This window comes from Aedes albopictus, chromosome 2, assembly GCF_035046485.1.
Source record: "Aedes albopictus strain Foshan chromosome 2, AalbF5, whole genome shotgun sequence".
NCBI lineage: Eukaryota > Metazoa > Arthropoda > Insecta > Diptera > Culicidae > Aedes > Aedes albopictus.
The window spans coordinates 333286509-333307254 of record NC_085137.1 but is presented as its reverse complement, the minus strand read 5'-3'; the positions used below and the strand labels follow the sequence as shown (position 1 = coordinate 333307254).

General features: G+C 37.6%; 1 protein-coding gene across 1 annotated transcript; it reads left to right on the top strand.

Annotated features, from left to right (window-relative positions):
- LOC134286712 (uncharacterized) lies at positions 1-1711 on the top strand. Its single transcript, XM_062848371.1, has 2 exons — positions 1-936; positions 1424-1711. Exons 1-2 carry the CDS (start codon positions 1-3, stop codon positions 1709-1711), a joined length of 1224 nt encoding a protein of 407 aa, XP_062704355.1.
- Positions 1712-20746: the final 19035 nt, after the last annotated feature.

The window sequence follows — 20746 nt, the reverse complement described above, 5'->3', positions numbered from 1 at the left end:
ATGAAATTCATTCTCAACATCGAAATCAAACACACCTATCACAATCAGCTGTTCCATCTGCGTAGGAGTTTAGCAACGTTGTCAGACGGCAGCACTACATCCGGCATTCCAGAAAACATCAGCACAAGCTTTCTCGAAAGCCAAACGAGGTTCAACGAGAAGAACATTCGTGAAAAAACAAACAGGACGAAGCAAAAGTTCATCAACATTCTGCTACGCTCCAGTGAACGGAATGAAGAAGAGAACGCTGTCAGCGGGAATCCAAAAGCCATTCACAATGGCACCCAAACGACGATTCCGCCGGAAACCGAGATTCTTCTAAGCCTGGGACCAAAGTTCGCTTTGCCTATGACCGAATTGCAGCAGGTTCCATTCTATCACCTAATGGCAGATGCAGAGCAAGTGTTAAGAACAAATCCAAACACCGTCATCCAAGATCAAACTTGGTGCGCGGTTGGGAATGTGATAACGAACTATATCCATCGCATGCGGAATAGAAACAATCAGTTCGAACCGATTACAAAATTCTGCAACAAGGCCGAAGAAATAACACGGAGGTTTCTAAAGGACAATCCGAACATCCTAGTTTTGAAATCGGATAAAGGCAATAAGACGGTATTGATGGAAGCCAGCGAATACCAACAGAAAATGCTTGAGCTTCTAGAGAACCGAAACACGTACAGCCCCATCAACGTAGATCCCACGTCAAGATTCGAAAAACAGAACAATTCCATCGTGAAACGGCTTCACAATCTGGATCTCATCGACGAAAGAACCAGCCGACAGCTAATGAAGCACAACGCTGGCTGTCCAAGGATCTACGGACAACCGAAGGCCCATAAACCTGGTCTACCACTTCGCCCGGTCGTACCGAACATCACGGCACCTTCGTATAGTCTGTCCAAATTCGTCGGCAAGATCTTCCAACGATCGCTGGTAAGCAGGTACAACATAAGGGATTCGTTTGAGTTCTGTGAATTCATTAACAACGTCACCCTACCTGATGAGCATGTACTAATATAGCTAGATGTGAAGGCGTTGTTCACATCGATCCCCAAATCACTCGTGATGAACAGCATTATTACAAAATGGGATGAAATCAAACCGAACACAAACATTTGTTTGGATTTGTTCCTAGAAATAGTGGAATTCTGCATAGATTCCAGCTATTTTAGGTTTGATGGACAACACTACGAACAAGTGTTTGGGACGGCGATGGGCAATTCACTATCCCCGTACATTGCAGACTGGGTAATGGAAACATTACTAGATACGGTTGTCCGAATGTTGGAAATACCACTGCCATTCATTCGAAAATTCGTTGATGATCTGATAACCGCTATTCCTCTTAGTCGGTTACAGCATGTCATTGACACTTTCAACAGCTATGACATCCACATCCAATTCACATACGAATTGGAAGTGGACAACAAATTACCGTACCTCGAAAATCGTTGACGATCAACTAAAGCTGAATGGATATCCAAAGCCGCTCAGAAGCCAAATCATCAACCGAATGAACGAACGGAACACCAATCGCTCCATCGAACACAGCGTACAGAACCTGGAATATACTTACCTTTCTATTCCGAACATACCTCACCTGTCGAACATGATCGACAGGGTCATCAGGCGGGAGTATACACAAGTACGACTCGCCAAGTACAATGTTAGAAAGGTAAATAACATGTTCTCGAATGATGATGATTAACCTGGGCTTGTTGGGGGAATATCTGTAAATAAAAAGAAAATCGCGAATTCCACTAAGAATTTGCATCCTTTGACAGATACGTATTTCGACCTCAACTGTAAGGTCGTCTTCAGTGTCTTGTCGAGTCAAGTACAAGACACTGAAGACGACCTTACAGTTGAGGTCGAAATACGTATCTGTCAAAGGATGCAAATTCTTAGTGGAATTAAAAGGAACAGTACTTAACGCGATTTTCTTTTTATTTACAGATATTCCCCTAACAAGCCCAGGTTAATCATCATCATTCGAGAACATGTAGGAATGTACGTAGGAATGACAACAAATCGACTACGAACGAGGATGAGTGGACATAAGACGCACTACAACGCACTTGATCGTCTATTGGAACAGGGCAACACAACGACAGATGAAATCGCCAACCTCGGGGAACGCACCGCTCTGATGCATCACAGCATTGCAGAGAATCACCGGTTCGACCTGAAAAAAAGTGAAAATTGTAGATAGGGCAACCCTGATAAAAAATATCATAAAAATACGATAAATTTTATTGTGACAACACCATTTTTTCGAAAAATATTCACCATTAAACGTATTGTAATTTACACGGCACACTCACCATCACCCCTATTGTTCTATACCATTCGGCGAATGGTAAATGGCACTTTTACAATAAAAAATGGTGGTCGTTATGTATCTTAACCATAAAATTTTGAGAAAATTTTCATACACTTTTTCGCGAAAAACAATAGAATGTATTGTGTTTTTATGAGACATTTTTGGGAAAATTTTCAAAAGAAAACAATATATTTTAATGTTTTTCATTGTTTTTACAATACAAATACAATTAATTGAATGGCGTCAAATGAATCGTTGTTACAATAAAAATACAATAATATTTGTTGTTATTTGTAAATAGTTTTCGCATTTGAAAATCCATAGAATTTATATTTCTCGCCAACATTTATATCCAGCATTTACGAGCACTAACGGCCGCCAGAATGATATGCACATTTTATAATAAGAGTCAAACACTCTGATGTCTGTCTGGTATGTGTTGCTTGGCAGCTGTTGATAAGATCTATCATCAATCTTTTCAAATAACTCCCAAATATCACAAGTCAGATCTCAGGTCGTATGATCCATACCATAAATCGTTTACAATTCATGTGGCCATTAGTATCTGAAAATGCTGAAGAAAAATGTTACCGAGAAAAATGAATTCTTTGGTTTATCAAAGGCGAAACCTGTTTACATAACAACAAATATTATTGCATGTTTATTTTAACATCGGTTCAAATGACCCCATTAAACAAATTGTATTTGTATTGTTATCAATGGTAGTTTACTATTTACTAGCTTCCTTTATTGCATTTTTTATTCGTTGATAGACTTTCGTGCAAATCATTGAAGAGAAAAAATAAATACTCACACATCAGTTTGCATGGCAGTTAGCAGCTGAACGAACCATGTATTCATTGCACCAACCGAGAGCGTGCGTTCAATGTTTTTTTCGTTAGCAGTAGCAAAACCCAATCTATGGGAAAAGCGGTGGGAGCATGTTTTGGTGGGACACAATTTTTCGCATGTAAGTCTATTACGGGGCAAAATCCGCAATAATTTATTGGAAAACATTAGAAAAATCATTGTTCATCTTTTACTTGTCGTAACGTCCTCACTTGGCTAAAACCTGCTTTTCAGCTAGTTTTCTATAAGTACTTCCTCAGTTATTCATTGAGAGCTTCCTCTGCCAACACGGCTTGACGTCTGTCAGTCGTTGAAGTTTTAGCGAATAACACTCGATAACCGAAACATCTACTGTACTCAAATTTAAAACGAAAACTATAAAAAAAATATGTCAAGTGATTTTGTATTTGATTATACAAACATGATCGAAGCAACAGTAATATTTATTGTTATTTATTTGTTAAGAATTGTTTTTAAGTGTAGTTGAGAAATAAACTCTTTTTTAATAAAAAGTCCATGAGAACTTTGCAGGCACTTTTGCAACTATATAAAAACAATCTAAATTAATTTTTACTGATAGTAACTTTAAATTATTATAGAACTATTGAAAAACAATCGAATCAATTAGTCACTAATAAAGCTAATGTTCACTTATTGTACGAACTATATGGGCTTGATTTCTATTGTAAAAAGTAACAATATATCTACTATGTATTTTATTGTGAACAATAAAACCAGTCATTTGTTAAAAATATTTACCATGTAATGAATGGTAATTTTTTATCCGGGAAACAACACACACACTCTACAGTTTTTAGAAATGTGCCATATTAAAAACACTGCGCACGCCGTCAACAAACGGACCGATACAGAAGGGCTTCATGCCGTCTATGCAGGGATCCTACACAGCACAACCAATACACAGCCACACACACCTTTATAAATCCCCTTCATTTTACACACTCACACACTTTGCCACACAAATCAGTTTGTACGTCAGTCCGGTCGGAAAAAACAGTGACCAAAGCATAGGCGATAAAAAGTCAAAGAAAATCGTAGGCGATCAAAGTCGATAAAGCCGTCAAGAAAGCTCCACTGAAAATACAGCGAGGTACAAACGGATCGACACAAGAGCAGTGAGTAGTTTCTGGACATATTGAAAAATACGAAAATGTAATTTAATTTTAATTAGCCATAGCGGACGCCATTACACCATGACTCTGTATATTGAACGTTTCCAGAAATCTAACAAGAAAACGTGCATCTGTAAGTGTTAGAAAGATAGGGCTCTAAGCCGGAAAATACCTTGTAAAATGTTAACTGTTTGCAAAATTTCTTTTTAGAATCCTTGAAAAAGGTTAAATAAATAATTGAAACCGTCGGGTTAAAATGCAATATTCGTTTTTGCAAACGTTTAGAGACTGCCAAGGCCGAAAACACCCCCTCTGCCGGTTCAAACACCAACAGTCGTAACGAAATTCAAATCTTCATCTTTAAATGTTGTTCCAATTATGTTGCGGGCCTATAAATTGGAGACACGGTGGCCAATTTTAAGCTGGTGGTCGTCTGGGTCAAGAGGGTTAAAAATTGCATATCCTTCCTTTTTGCAAAGCCCCATTAGTTGGAATTGAATTGAATTGATTTGACCTGTGGCCTGGTCAAATTTCTGCCAACTTTCGTTACTGAGGCTGCGCCGTCATGAGCCTCTGGGTATGCCTTTGCTGCGATGTCATGCTGGGTTAAAATCTAACGTATGTTTGCAGACTCACTTCCACTTTCGCTCCTGAATTTCTGTCGCTATCGGCATTTGATGACATCGACGATTGAGCTCCACGTTGGAGATCCAATTGTGAGGCCATCATGCACAAATTATATACCGCAGGCATCTATTGATGAAGTCCTGCAGCCGTTGAGTGTCCTCCGCTGATACACACCAAGTTTCACTGTCATACAGAAGCACAGATTTCACGATAGAGTTGAACATTCGGATTTTGGTGCGTCGACTGATTGGGTTGTTTTTCCATACATTCCTTAAACTCGCAAAAGCAGTCCTCGCCTTCTTGATCCGTTAACTATACCGATCTTGGTGCCGCCATTTGACTACCAAGATATTGAAAGCTTTCAACCAAGATGTACTACTTACCTTGCTTTCAACATTCTCCACTGCTTGCTCAGCTATAGTAAAGTTGGAAGGGTTCACCGTGTTTACATCTAACGATTTGATCTTATCGACGTGGATGGTAAAACCTGCCGCCGAGAAGCGAATGGCAGAATCATCGAGCTCCCTCTGCATCAGGGTACGAAAAACGGATCACGCTGAAAAACAAACGCTTTGTCCTAAGCGGTGCATGTTGGTAACAAAGGCGCTCCGCAACAAACACATGTCAGGCGATGAGAGCAATAAAACAAACATCGCTTGCCGTGCGTGTAACGATATTCCGGCTTTTCCGTTGATTTTTTTTTACCCACATCAACGAATTTATAAACATTTGGACGAGTTAATAGTCTTGCCAACCTCAGAATCGAGTTTCACTTGTAAAACAATGCGAAAATCACGATATGAATAGAACGAGACAAATATTCCTACCGTTTTTGTTGTGAACAAACTCGGGAGCGATTTTGTCATTATCTGCTAACGAAAAAACAAAGCGTTGTTGCCGTGCCTTCTTTGTTGTCTATTTTTCACTTGCGGGGGCAAATTCTGCGTACACTGCTCTGCATATAAGAGCGCCGTTGAGCTAGGAGAGCAACGTCATCAACCAGTTTGAAGTCATTTAGGTGCTCCATGGTAATGGGCTGCCACAGCAACCCACGATTTGGTTCACGATCACTCACACTTAATACCAGGATCTAGTCGATTTCGATGGGGAACAGTAGTGTGATCCGAATGTCTTTTACAATACTGTTGACAGGATCTGATACGCGGTTTTCACGGTCGCGAGTTTGTAAGATCGAATCGTCCTTGTAACGATTAGTAGACGGAGTCAAGCTGATGTTGGTCGCGGGTGATGAGTGTTCACAGTGAGCTGGAAGAGATTTCCAGAAGGGTTGCCGAGCACGTGGTTGGCGACGGTGATAGCGAGCCAAGTGGATCAGCGAAGCTCAGTCTAAAAACGGATATTCAGAACGAGTCCGACGTAGAAGAAGAAGATTTTAAATCGCCAAGTGTAATCCGAAAGAGTAGTTTCGAAGATTTGTCGAAAAAGGATCCTCGATATAAGAAAAAAAATTGTGCGAAAAGCCATAGCGAAACAATGGCCGAAGAAACGCTGCAACAATTGATGGCAGCTCTGAATGCTCTTAGTGCTCGCAATGTAGAGCGTCGATTTTATATTCGGGACGAGAGAGATATCGTCGTAGCGTTCGATCCAGATGTGGCAACTACTCCAACACCGGAGTAGTGGATAGATTCTATCGAGAAGGCCGCTGTTCTGTACAAAGGGGACGATGAGTGGAAATTGCAGTGCGGTATCGTCAACTTGCAAGGTGCAGCTAAACTGTGGTTCAGCGGTGCGACAGTAAAAACATGGCAGGAGTTCAAAGCATTACTCGTTCGTGATTTTCTAACGGCCGTTGATGTTGTCAGCATCCACCAGATGATAATGTGTCGCAAGAAACTGCAAAATGAGCTTGAAAACATATTTCTACAGTCACGTTGCGATGGAAAAGAAGGGAAAACTGCCAGACCAAGCCATAATAAAGTATATTGTGTTGGGACTGGATGGCCGCACAGGGGGGCAGGATTGAAAATACACGGAAAAAACCTCTAGCTCGTCGAGATGTCGAGATCCACACTTGGTGTCTTCGGAAAAAATATTTCTATGATCAAGGTCGATTTTCTGAACGGTAGCATATTTTTCTTACGTTATTCGCATAAAAGTCCTATAAGTCATTTTGGCCACCTTTCATTTTAGCGGTATGGTGTCTTCGGCAAAGTTGTTCGGCTCTTTATGCTGAAAAAGTTTGCCGAAGACGTCAAATTTCCAAAGCCTACAGTTCGTGAGATATTAGCCGTTTTATAAAATACCTACTTAAAATCGAGTTTTTTTCATTAAATAACGTTTGTAAACAAATTTAATGTCCGTTTTCGAGTTATAATAATTAAAAATACTAAAATAAAACATATATCAAAGAAATTAGTTGGAAAAAACGAAATATGCATTGATTTTTTATAGAAAGTTCCTGAAAATCACGCAAAATGTATATATGACGTTCTTGCAGTCGGGCAAGTTCGGGCAAATTCGGGCAAGTGTTTTCATCGGCGGTCACCTAAAAAATGCATAAGCTTTCATGTAAATTTTTTTCACCGACATGATATTTGATGATTTTTTAAAAATAGCGTTTAAAGTTTACTGTTTCGTGTGAATTAGTTCAACATTTTTGCAGATATATTACCATGTTGCATGATGCCAAGTAAACCAATATAGTCACAGGTTTAGTTATTTTTAAGCTTCAAACAAATTGTTAAACACAAAAATGTCCGAAACGCCAATAAAAGTGAGTTTTTAGATCATTGAACACACAAAAAATATTTCTATTAAATAAGCTTATATAAGCTAATGATAAAACCAAGGCTAAATGGCGTGTTTAGGACATTTTTGTGTTTTACAATTTGTTTGAAGCTTAAAAATAACTAAATCTGTGACTAGATTGCATTTATACTTCTCATGGTTCACTTGGCATCATGCAACATGGTAATATATTTGCAAAAATGTTGAACTAATTCACACAAAACAATAAACTTTGAACGCTATTTAAAAAAAAACATGAAATATCATGTCGGTGAAAAAAATTTACATGAAAGCTTATGCATTTTTTAGGTGATCGCCGATTAAAACACTTGCCCGAATTTGCCCGAACTTGCCCGACTGCAAGAACGTCCTATATACATTTTGCGTGATTTTCAGGAACTTTCTATAAAAAATCAATGCATATTTCGTTTTTTCCAACTAATTTCTTTGATATATGTTTTATTTTAGTATTTTTTATTATTATAACTCGAAAACGGACGTTAAATTTGTTTACAAACGTTATTTAATGAAAAAACTCGTTTTTCAGTAGGTGTTTTATAAAAAGGCTAATATCTCAAGATCAGTAGGCTTTGGAAATTTGACGTCTTCGGCAAACTTTTTTAGCATAAATAGCCGAACAACTTTGCCGAAGACACCATACCTCTAAAATGAAAGGTGGCCAAAATGACTTCTAGGACTTTTATGCGAATAACGTAAGAAAAATATGCTACCGTTCAGAATATCGACCATGTTCATAGAAATATTTTCTCTGAAGACACCAAGTGTGGATCTCGACATCTCGACGAGCTAGAGGTTTTTTCCATGTATTTTCAATCCTGCCCCAGTGTGGGCCGTTTCGGAACAATAGCGCAGGTCGGCAATCTACCGGACTTATTGAAGCAGTTGAAGTGGTTAGCCGAGCTAAGGGGCGATTTCTTCACCCTGGCTTAAGCGTTAAGCCAGGTTTAACTGTATGGGTAAGCCTGGCTTACCGGTTAAGCCGAGGTGAAGAAATTGGCCCTAAAAGAAATGAAAAGCAGTGACGATAATGTTCGTAAAACAGTAGTGAAACCATTAAGAACAACTGGATCATCTAGTGTGAAATGCTTTCGTTGTGGTAGTATGGGACATGTGGCTGCTACCTGCAATGTAAAAACCAGCGGAAAGTTTCAAAATGTTGAGTGTTTTCGGTGTAATAAAAGGGGCCACATTGCCAAAAACTGTGGCCAAGATTCTCCTAAAGACAAAGTTAGAGCTATGCAGGAGGTCAGCCAGCAGGCAGTTACCATAGGAAATTTCGAGCTCGATGCATTGTACGATTGCGGGTCGGCGGTAACCACCATCAAACAGTGCTGCAAAAACGCTTTGAGCAACATTGAACAGTGTGATCTTGTGTTGGTTGGGTTCGGTGGAAACGAAGTGCGCGTGACGGAAAAAAGTGCTGAGAAGTTGACGGTCGATGAGCTGTGTATGGATGCATCAATTTGTGTGGTCCCAAATAAGATGCAAGCGAACTCGGTCAATATCGGCCGGGGATCGCGATGATATAAGATTTGTCAAGGAAAGGGGTAGTGCTAGAATCGAAAAAAACAAAATCCCCTAGAAGTGAGTGATCAGGCAGGTGCAACTGCCATTGGTAAGCAGAGCGATGTGTTGAACATCCGGGCTTTTGAACCTGTGGCAGCAGAGGAGATCAACGTTGATGGTAACGAAGAAGTAAGAAGAAGAATTTGGGAATTAGTGCTGCGGTATTGGCATTGTTTTGCCAAAAAATATGAGGAAATGGGCACAGTGAAGGATTACGAGATGATTATTGAAATGTCCGACCCGCAAAAGCCGGTGCACACGAAGCAGTACGCAATGGAATATGCGCGTGAAAAAGTGATTGAAAATACGGTTGAAGAACTCCTTGGGGCCAGTATTATACTTATACAATCATCAAAATCTCCGTATAATAGTCCTACTTTACTCGTGCGCAAGAAGAATTGTGATTGGCATATGGTGGTGGACTACCGTGCGGTGAATGAGAAGACAGTGAAGGGGAAATGGCCTATGCCGGTGATCGAAGATTGTTTGAATCGATTGGTTGGCGGTAAACTGTTCGTTGCCGTCGATCTGCTTCGCGGGTATCACCAAATATCGCGGAAAATAGTAGGAAATTTACGGCTTTTTCGACTCCACACGGCCATTTCGAGTTCTTAAAAATGCCATTTGGTCTGTCGAATGGAAGTGCAGTGTTCCAACGAATGATAGATATGGTGATCGCACCTCTCAAGTCTATGGGCTTCGTAGCGTATCTGGACGATGTAACGTTCGTTACACGTGGTTATGTACGATCCGAACAGAGACATTGAACTTCACACGGATGCCTGTTCGCATGCGCTGTTGGGAATTTTGCTACAAGTGATGGAAGATGGGCTGCACGCTATTACCTATTTCAGCCGAAAAACGTCGCCTGTGGAGAATAAGAAGTACAGCTATGAATTGGAGGCACTTGCGGTGGTCGAATCGGTAGAACCGGTACCGTAATCCGGGGTCAAATTGATCACTTTAAAACAACTTTTGCGGATAACATTAGTCACAATTCACATATTGCAAAAATAATTACTGTTAAATCAGTACCCAGTGGATCTCCATGAAACCATGTGACAAAATTTTGTTCAACTAATTTAAACTTTAAGTAAAATTACTTCAAAAATCAAAAAATTGAAGATGCCACTTTGGGGCGAAATTGACCAGTGTACAATTAGGCAAAAAGAAAAAAAAGTCCTTATCCACTTAATTTTGCTCTTCTGATCCCGAATAACGCGTCAAAAATCTGACAACTAGTGAATTTGATCTTTCAATATTATAATAAAAGTGATTATTCACGAAACAAAAATGCTCAAACTATACCCCGTCTTAAGGCGGGGTTAAATTAAGATAGTTTACCTCTTCTGCAGGGCTCTTCACTATCTTATTGAGGTTGTAGGTAGGTATTGGGTTTTGCATACCTGAGTCTGGTATTCTAGAACTTTTTTTCTTCTCATCGGGTAGCTCTCCTCCAACAACGATTCAAGTCCGTACATATAGGAAATATTGGGCAAAGATTATTGCACCATAGATTATGCAGTGATATTACTTTTATGTTTTGATTATTCTGTGTAAACAACTGATTGTTGGGAACATACGAACGTAGGTATTAGTGTGGGTCATCGGAACCGTTTTCTCAGATCAAAGCTTTTTTGGTTCCATTTCGGGTCCTAAGTATCTGTGCAAAATTTGAGCACGATCGATTGCGTCTACACTTTGCGCATTGCAATTGAAATTTGCATGGGATTTTGTATGGGAAAACATACAGCATTTTAGCCATAAGTTGAAAAAGTTTGTCTGATACTTTTTAACCGATACTGTAAAATGATAGTCTAGGATGTTCTGAAAAACATTGTTGAAGACCGCAAAGCGATCTGATGCTTGTGAAAATAGTTATAACCAACGAACCGCATGCATGTGTTTATGTTTTACATGTAAGGGAATAACAATAGCAACAAAATCATGCTGTTTCGCCAAGCAATGCCAACGCTATAAATTTTTTCATAAGCATCAGATCACTTCGCGGTCTTCGACAAAGTTTTTCAGGACACCCTAGGCTATGTTTCCACTTAATTGGTTACACAGTTTTAGAAAAAATCGAGCTTGTTATGAGAGAAATGCAAAAAAGTGTGTTTTCCCTAGTAAAACCCCATACAAACTTCAAACGCGATTTTGCACACTTATTTGGGTCCTGAAATGGGATCAAAAAACCTTGATCTGATGAGATACCATTGAATTTTTAATTTTTCCATATAAACGATGACCCACTCTAGTAGGTATATGTATGCAATGCATTAGAAAAGTAGAAAATCAATGAATATGAATGAGACTAGGTTTCTCGCTTGCAGTAGTGACCTCAAAATGAACATGTTTTACATTGTTTTCCACATATCACTTTCCCTATGCATTGTGGGGTGCGGACTATTTGAGCAGGTGGTCCTATTTTTCTTACACACTTTTCCCTATTACTCAATGAAATCTATGCCAATTGACTTGTTTTATGTACACGGTGGAATACGTATAGTGTTCAGCTATGTACAAAAATGCATGTCAAAATTGCCCAAAATAGAACCTTCCTGTTCAAATGGCCAGACAACCTAGATTAACTTTGCAGGTTACTTTAAACCAGGACGATTTTTCACCATTTTGAAATATCCTACTGGACGGCGCACTATTTTACTGCCTTCCACCACCTTCTAATTCTGCAATTCCAATGATGCCAGTTTATCATAATAGTTTGAAGATATTGCACCTTGAGAAGCATAAATAACAAAGAATTTATTGTCCGATTCTGGTAGAGTACTTTCGCATACCTAATACATAGTTCGTCACACAATCGCAGACTCTCACTCTCCTCTGAAATGTTACGTCATCTATAGAAGCTCCCTTACTAAAAAGTAGAGCAGCCATCCCATTCGGCCTTGTGACACCAAAGGCAGCTGAAAGAAAATGGCAAATCTGATCAAATCAATATCCAACCCAAAAGGCCAATGCATTACTGCTCGTAACGGTCACTGTTGGTATAACATTAACTGAGTAAATATTTACCGAAAACAGCTTGTACTATGTCCTACCTATGAAGAGGGAAGCAAAAGCTTGTAGTAACTGCTGCTGAATTTGGGTTGACCATTGAGGTCCCGGGGAAGATGAGATCTTTAATGTAAAGGGAGACCTGCTCCACGGTCTAATAGCGATAGAAAAAGAATTTTGGGTAAACTATACCACCAAGGAGCAGTTGGGTGTGGATTTAACCTCGCATTGGGCCCGTCAATCTGAGCGCCAAATGGTTGGTCGATTTTATTACTTTGCGTACTGTGGAAGCTATCCTGGAATAGCGTAATCGAAGCTTTCCATCTAATGGGACCGAACAACGTGGATTATCACATAAACAACATCGTTTGGCACTAATGTGGGTGTAAAATTCAACGGAGAAGCTGATGTTATAACCGCTTGTAAAATGATGCCAAATTGGGTCATTATCCTATATTCTGAATGTAATCAGTTCATGAAGTGCAAATTGCTCTTATCTCCGTTTTGGGGATGTCAAGATAGTTACTACGCAGAACTTCTAATATGCATTAAAAATAAACGTTTCAATAGCATATTTTGGAGATGCATTACCGTCTATGCTGTTCAAAGCAACGAAATGCATTTTTTTTTCTCTCATGGAAAATTGTAAGACTCTCAATTCACCACAACAGAATCAACCCATTATCAAATTGCAGTAAAATCAGTTTCCAGCAAAGCGAACTGGAAAATCAGCTTCCTCTTTTCGAAACGTGAAACGTGCGAATGTGCCGATTGCTCAAACCGGAAAATGATTGTCTGTTTCATGGGTGCTCGCTCAGAATGCTAAATCCGGTAATAAAATCACATTTGCTCACAAATCTCTGCCGTTGCAGGCAGGACGAACAAGGACGATGAACGACGAAGACGCGATGGACGATTTGAAAAAAAAAAAGTGGATGGACAACGATTTGGCTATCAATACCTTCATCGTCATTGTGGAACGGATGAAGCAACCATAAGCGGAGTCCAATCGATGGTTTGCAATCCATGTGGACTTTGCCTCGTTTGCATCGGATTGTGCTCATGGAAACTTTTTTTTTATTCTTGCAACTGGCGTTAAAGCCTCAATAGACTATGCAAAGCAAAGTTTTTGAAAACTTCAAGTTAATAGATTTGGTTTACAAAACATGTGACCTAAATTATAGGGCTAGAAGTCAACTTACAACAGAAATATAATATAAACAATCGGTTTTTGGAAAATTACCACAGATGCGCGAGCAACATTACTCTGTGTTTATATTTTCTAAAAGTCTTCTAAACGTTTCGAAAACCTCGTTGCAATCCAACAAACCGTTATAGAGTTATAATTTTTGTAGAAGAAAATAGTTTTTTTCTGCATGTGTTCTCGTCATGAGTAGGTGCTGGTTTAAAAGTTATGAGGTGTTTTTTAAAGAAATTGCTGGAGTCGTTTTTGCGAAAACTCGGAATCCTTGATCCAATTTTTGGAGAAGTTGGTGATCGATTATTATGATTTTTTTTGTGTAACTTACGCATCAAAAGTTCTAATGCAGCTACTAAGAGAGTGTTTGGCGATTTCCCCAAAGAACTTTCTATAATTTTCTGAAAACGGTTTCATGGAACAACAAAAAATATAATGCTATTTTAACGAAAATCTCGTAGAACCTTTTGTTTTTTTTTATGGAAATTCCATGAGGAAATTTTGGCTCCATTTCTTATACACGGTGTTCAATAAGTTCGGATACACAGTAAAATTGAATTTATTTCCCATATGTAATTCAGTTTTGCAAAGTGAATGTATTAATTGAAAGCTTACATAATACTGATCAAATACAGTATATGTTTTGAAATAAGCTGTCCTTTATCCTTTTGTAATAATTGCAAATGTGTCTCAAGTTCCTTTCGGCCAGCACGCATGTCTGTCATTGGTATTTCGTCTAGTTTTTATTGAGTAATGGTGTTAAGTTAAATCAAATTAGGTTGTTGTCCTCAGCGTTAGTGGTAGCAACTATGGCCATACAAAATATCTATAAGATTCAGATTGGGTGAAGTACGAACTCATTTTATTTTGATCTTTAAAATTGCTAAAATTGCCGTTGTACCTGTTTTAATGATTTTTGTTTTTTCAAAAAGCAAGGCTGCGTTATATCTCAGTTTAATCCATAGTTATCTTTTCCAAAACTTGATTATATCCCTATTGTGGCAAATTTGAACCAAACTTGGCTTTATATAATGTCCTCCTCCTCTTCTTGGCGAAACGTCCTCACTGGGACAAAGCCTGCTTCTCAGTTTAGTGTTCTATGGGCACTTACACGGTTTTTAACTGAGAGCTTCCTCTGCCAATGACCATTTTGCATGCGTATATCGTGTGGCAGGCACGAAGATACTCTATGCCCAAGGAAGTCAAGGAAATTTCCTTTACGAAAAGATCCTGGACCGACCGGGAATCGAACCCGTCACCCTCAGCATGGTCATGCTGAATACCCGTGCGTTTACCGCCTCGGCTATACCGAACTTATTGAACACCGTGTATAATTTCCTGTGAAATTTCTAAAAAATCTTTGGCGGAAATCCAAGATCAATTTTTACAAAAAAAAATTTCAATACTTTCCAAAATTTGTGGAATCGAGATTTGTTTCTTTCGCAGTTTCTTTAAGGTATTTATAAGTATCTGTTGTCAATATTTCGTCATAAGCTACGGGATTCTCTCAAGAATCAACCACCCAGCCAACCACATATCGTAAATCATTGTGTGGAAAAAATCGTTTCTATATATATAAAAATGCAGTGGCATACGTGGGACCGCGCATAACTTGCGAACGGAAGGTCCGATTTCGATCGTCTTAGTTTTGTTCTGTTAGTTTTCACCCAAGAAAGGTTTATGAGGCCTAAAACATGAAAAAATAAAAGTTTTTGAAAATTGATCGTCCGTACATTTTGTGACTGGGGACTTGGTCTTGGATAGGCACTTGAAATGTCAAAAAAACGCAGTAGGCAAGACAAAGTTTGCCGGGTATTGCTAGTATTTTCATATATTGAATCAGAGTTGTATAATAATATGTTGTATAATATATTTGTTGACAATGATTGCGTAAAATCGCAATTCATGCCAAATTGAATTTCAATTGCGATTTTCGCATAGTCGTCGTTCATATAGTCGTCTCCGATCATAAAAGGTGCGAGATACTATCGGTAGGATCGCACAGAATCGGATAGAATCGTGAAAAAAACATTCATTCTTAGTGTCAAGCTGCAAGTTCGCTAGCATCGTATATATGATTTCTTTGATTCGTGGAAATCGTCGCTTCACATCGTATATGAATCTGCTAAATCGAGCTTGCTACCTAAAGGTATGATGAAAATCGGTGAAATCGTATACAACTATAACAATGTTGTATATTGATCGTTTGCGTCGTATACGAAGTGAATGAAATTGTGGAAATCGTATATTCATTTTTACAGTCGCATATGATTGTTACTGCACTTTTAATAGTCGAATCTTAATCTCGAAAATCGTAAATGGTTTTGTTTAAATATGTGTATGATGGAGAAAAAGAAAAAAAGGTATTCATCACAAATTTGTATATTTGTTGTTATTGACACATCCCAACCATGGTAGCAATAATTTCAACCAAATATATAGGTTTTCATACTAGCAGATGACTTAAGGCTCAAGCATACGTCATCAATTTCGGAAAATAAAAAGCAGTTTTCTCGCCGCAAATCAAATCTAGGATCATGAAAATATATTCACTGCATTATATTCCTCATGTGGAGTACATTGAACATATTTTCATAGCAAAAACTTTTGTTTTGAACGAAAAAGCTGCTTTCAAATGTTTGATGATGACGATGATTTCAATGACGAAAAGTTCAACGTTAAAATAAGTGATGTATAGATTCCAACAACGATGTGATTTCCGGGCCTCTTGCACGGCGCCTTTTTTGGTGCCACTCAATGCACAACAACAACGCTCTCACCACAAGTCTCACACCGTATCATGCTAATTTTTGTTCGTTTCATGCCATTCACTTTGAACTCTCTATTTCCAACTTGGCAATATAGCCAATAGAGGTAACGCGCTGTTCTAAATCAAAGGACCTAAGTTCGATTCCCATTGAATACCATTTGATTATTTTTTATTTGAAAATTTTGAGTCGTACCAATATCTCTCAATCGTAATAAGATCATGCATAATCGTAAATTTTATGATGAGAACGGTAATATAACCTATTTTCTATCAGCTTTTAACTGCTTTTTGCTGAACTTGGCTAAAAAATCTAGGAAAAAAGTGATTAAGTAATTCAACTCTTGATGTCATCGACCAAAAGTTTGGGGTCACCCCTCAAAATGGTGTATCGGCCATAAGTTTGAGGTGAGTATCGTAAAACATGGAAAAGTGATTTGGTGATATCGTCTTTTTTATCTGTATTAATGAGATTTTTAGCCCTAGGCTAGTTCATCTCGGGACCCATGCTTTACTTCCCTTCCGAAGGAAGAACTCACATTTTGCGAGTTTGTCGGGAGCGGGATTCGATCCCAGATCCTCGGTGTGATAGTCAAGTGTTCTAACTATCACACCAGGTCCGCTCCAGTCGTCGTCATCTTTAGTTCAATTTTATTTTTTTTGCTTATTACACAGATTATAAACTAAATTTAAGTTTGATGTCTTTAGCGTGGCGTATTCAACGATTTGTACTTATAAAAATGTTATGAAAAGTTAACACATTGCACCACATTTCAAAAAATGGCGCAATTTTACGTTGAGTATTAGTATGTACATTTTAACAAATATGTGTGGTTCAATATCTATGCAGTAATTACCATCCAATATGTTTCAAATAAGCCAAGAAGGATTAAAATTGAATAAAATATGACAAAGATATAAACAAGTCACTTTTCCACGTTTTGCGATAGTGATCCCAAACTTTTGGTCGATGACATCAAGAGTTAAATTACTTAATAACTTTTTTCCTCGATTTTTTTAGCTAAGTTCTATAAAAAGCAAAAGAGAGCTAATAGAAAATAGGTTATATTACCGTTCTCATCTTAAAATTTGGTCGATCTAATTTCCAGCGACACTGCCGTAAATTTATATTCATTTTTTAAAAAATTTGGCAACTTTGGCTTAAGTTTACATACAAACATTTTTGATAAAGTTTCATTTAAATCATGTTCAAAGTTTTCTTATTATCTTTTAAATGAGACCTAGGGTTTTGAATTCTGCCGCAAATTGGCGGAGATATGGGCCTAAAAAAATGACATGTTTTTGAGGGGGTGCACACTTGTTACTCCAGTCCAATTCATGGCCAAAAAGTTTTAACATGTTTTTATGGTGTATTATGTATGTACTAGCGATAAAATTGTGATTTAGATATTGATGAAGCATTTTGGATTATAAATAGCCATATTAATCCACTTAAAGGCTAGAAATGATTTCTTATAGTCTCTCCAAGGACAACGTTTATTTTCATCCACAAAAATCGCTTGATCATCGAACATTATTTGACAACAGATAACTGAAAAATAATTATATTTCCATGAAAAATATTGTTTGGAAACAATGGCCACCTCGTTTCATAGAAATTCTCCTAGAAGTGTGAGAGAAATTCAATGCTTTTATAAGTGTAGTGTAGATAACGTGTTAATGTCTTCAGCAAAGTTTTAAGGAGTGTCATAATTGGGAAACTTGTTGAACAATTGTTCTATCTTCACATTTTTTTGTTATTTATGAACGGCTCCTTAAACTCAGTTTAAATGTTGTACCTTTTTCTAGATATTTTGGGAATCACATTTTCATTTTGGGGTAACTTTTATAGTGCCCTGGAAAACACATCAAAACTCAAAAATTAATCATGGATTGAAATTTTAGGAGTTTGAACATGATGATAGAAGCCGTGTGGAATATATCAGTTTGAATTTTTCTATTAAAACATGGCATTTTAACACAACTTCATACATAAAAGTAAGTTCGTGGAGTACAGAGTGAAAAACTCAATGAGTTTAGCTATAAAAACAATATTTATCTGAAAATATTTTCTTAACGGTGCATCACCATATGATTACATGCTACAAATAGTGAGCTCTTTATTTGAGTTGTTTTTGATTTTTTTTATAACAAATTTTGAACACGACAGTTCTAGCTATATTAGATTACAACTGCATTGCATACATTTAGGCGTTTATCGGTGTATGGAGATTTCTGCTCAAATTTAAATACTAAATTAATTCCATTTGACACATTTTGTAAGAGATAGAAGACCAGATTTATATTCTGCTATGATCCATCTACCGAGAATAAGTGGCCGTTCATTGAAAAAGTAGTCTAAACGAAGTTGCTTTTTCGAAATTAAACCTAAATTGTAACTAAAAACTAGTCAAAAAGGTGAAAATTTCAAAATTATTTATTTTTTCGTCTGGTACTTTCTGGTACCCGTTCTCTTGCGATTCACAAAGGATATGCCTTATATTTTATTGTAATTTTATCCAGATCGCGGAATGCTGCAGAATCTGAAAACTTTTTGAATGCTGAAAATGGATCAAAATTGACAAAAAACATGATTTTGAAAACTCTTCTGTAAGAGAGCAAAATAAATGAAACCAGGTGAAGCGTTTTGTTCAAATGATACACCCTTATCAGGAGAACTGTGTTACATACTCAGTTATTTTCTTCAAATTGTCAATATATCGATAATTGAAGTTCTTCCGATGAGTTATGATGCAAATGAAAAAAAAAAAAACAGTCAAATTTCAGCATTTATTCTTAAAAAAATATGCATCCCAAAGTATTTTATTGATTGCCACATGATGAAGCATTACTTCATTTATCTTTAAAAAATATTATACTCTGGAAAACCCTGAAAAAAATTTTCGACTTATGGCCAGGAATTTGGACCATTTACGCCTGTGTGGGGTGACCCCAAACTTCTGATCGGGAGTGTATATGGTGCATTAACGGGTGTCCACTAAATAACGAGAATGCTTCCAAAGTGCTCTTAAAAATATATGATCTTCAAAAACGGCAATCTGAATCTATCTATCATAAAGGTTTAACACTGTACTTTCATGGAAAAATATAAAATTTTAGAAAATTGAACGTAGTAATTTGTACAGCATATTTGTGTAGTGATGTTGGAGCAACTACTTTGTACGACTTTTAAAATTAAACTTTCACGCATTTTCTGCATCTGTGAAATAGTTAGTTGAAATAATTGACTTCCAAGCTACCTTTAGCATCTACACACTCAAACAACAATAGGAAAAAAAAAATTGGGGATACTGACTGGTTTTACTGCTTTGATGGCAGCCTTTTCTCGTAAATGACGTTTATTGAAATTTCCAAAAAATGCCATTTTTCTGTATCATAAAAACGTGTCAATGTAATTTGTGCATTGCGGTTCATTGTTGACCTTTTTGTGTGCTATTTTATTTTATAACAAACCATTTACATGTTGTCCAACGTGTAAATGTGATTTGATGTGAATATTTGATATTTTACACGGCATTCTATTGATTTATCCAGCCCATGACGCAAAAGTACGTTTAATGATGTGAAATGATTTCATGCTTATTGATTTAGCTAGTTTACATCTATTTCCATCAGGATCTGTTTCTAGGGATGCCAGGTTGTAGAGTTCATTCAAAACTGGACAGATTTTAGGTTTTCTTTTAACTTTTTTACGGTTTTTTTAGCAATCGGTAGAGCCGTCCAAGGCGCTTAACTAGTGCTTCCTGTTTCAATGTCGTTTTCTACAGAACAGAATAAGTTGAAACAAAATAAAAAATACGCTGACTTTGTGGATAGATAGATGATTGTTTTGCATAAAAAAAACTTTTCTCTATGGGCGCTTGTAATTTTTTAATCAGTTGCTAAAACCATTCTCGTTATTTAGTGGACACCCGTTAGATACCTAATTGATTCAATGACGAGATCAGTAAAATGTGTAAATGCCAACATGATTGTGTGAACGAGCGCTAAGATTCTTCATGATGTTATATAACGTTGGGTGCATTATTTGTAACCTTGTTTCAATGATCCTCAACCTTTTGCATGGTTGGGTGCACGAATTGCAAAAATGGTGCATGGAAGTCAATGTGGTGCGGAAGTCAACATGGTTCAGGTACATATAATATTATGTTGGTGTACAAAATACTAAAATGGTGCATCGAACGCAAATGTGGCATCAAAATGGTGCATTAGATGCCTAGATGATATAAAGAACACTAAAAAGGGGTTTGGAAAGTTTTGGTTGTGCATGAAATCGAATGGCGGTGCATGACATCGGCATGGAGCATTGGATACCTAAATGATTGAAAGGGAGTACCTACGTAAGATCAGTATAATGCGTCGATGCCTAGATGGTTCAATGAACATCATGATTGTGCATGCCATACAAAGAAGGTGCATGTGTCTGTAGCCATGATAAAGTGATCCTCAATATGTAGCATGATTAGATGCAA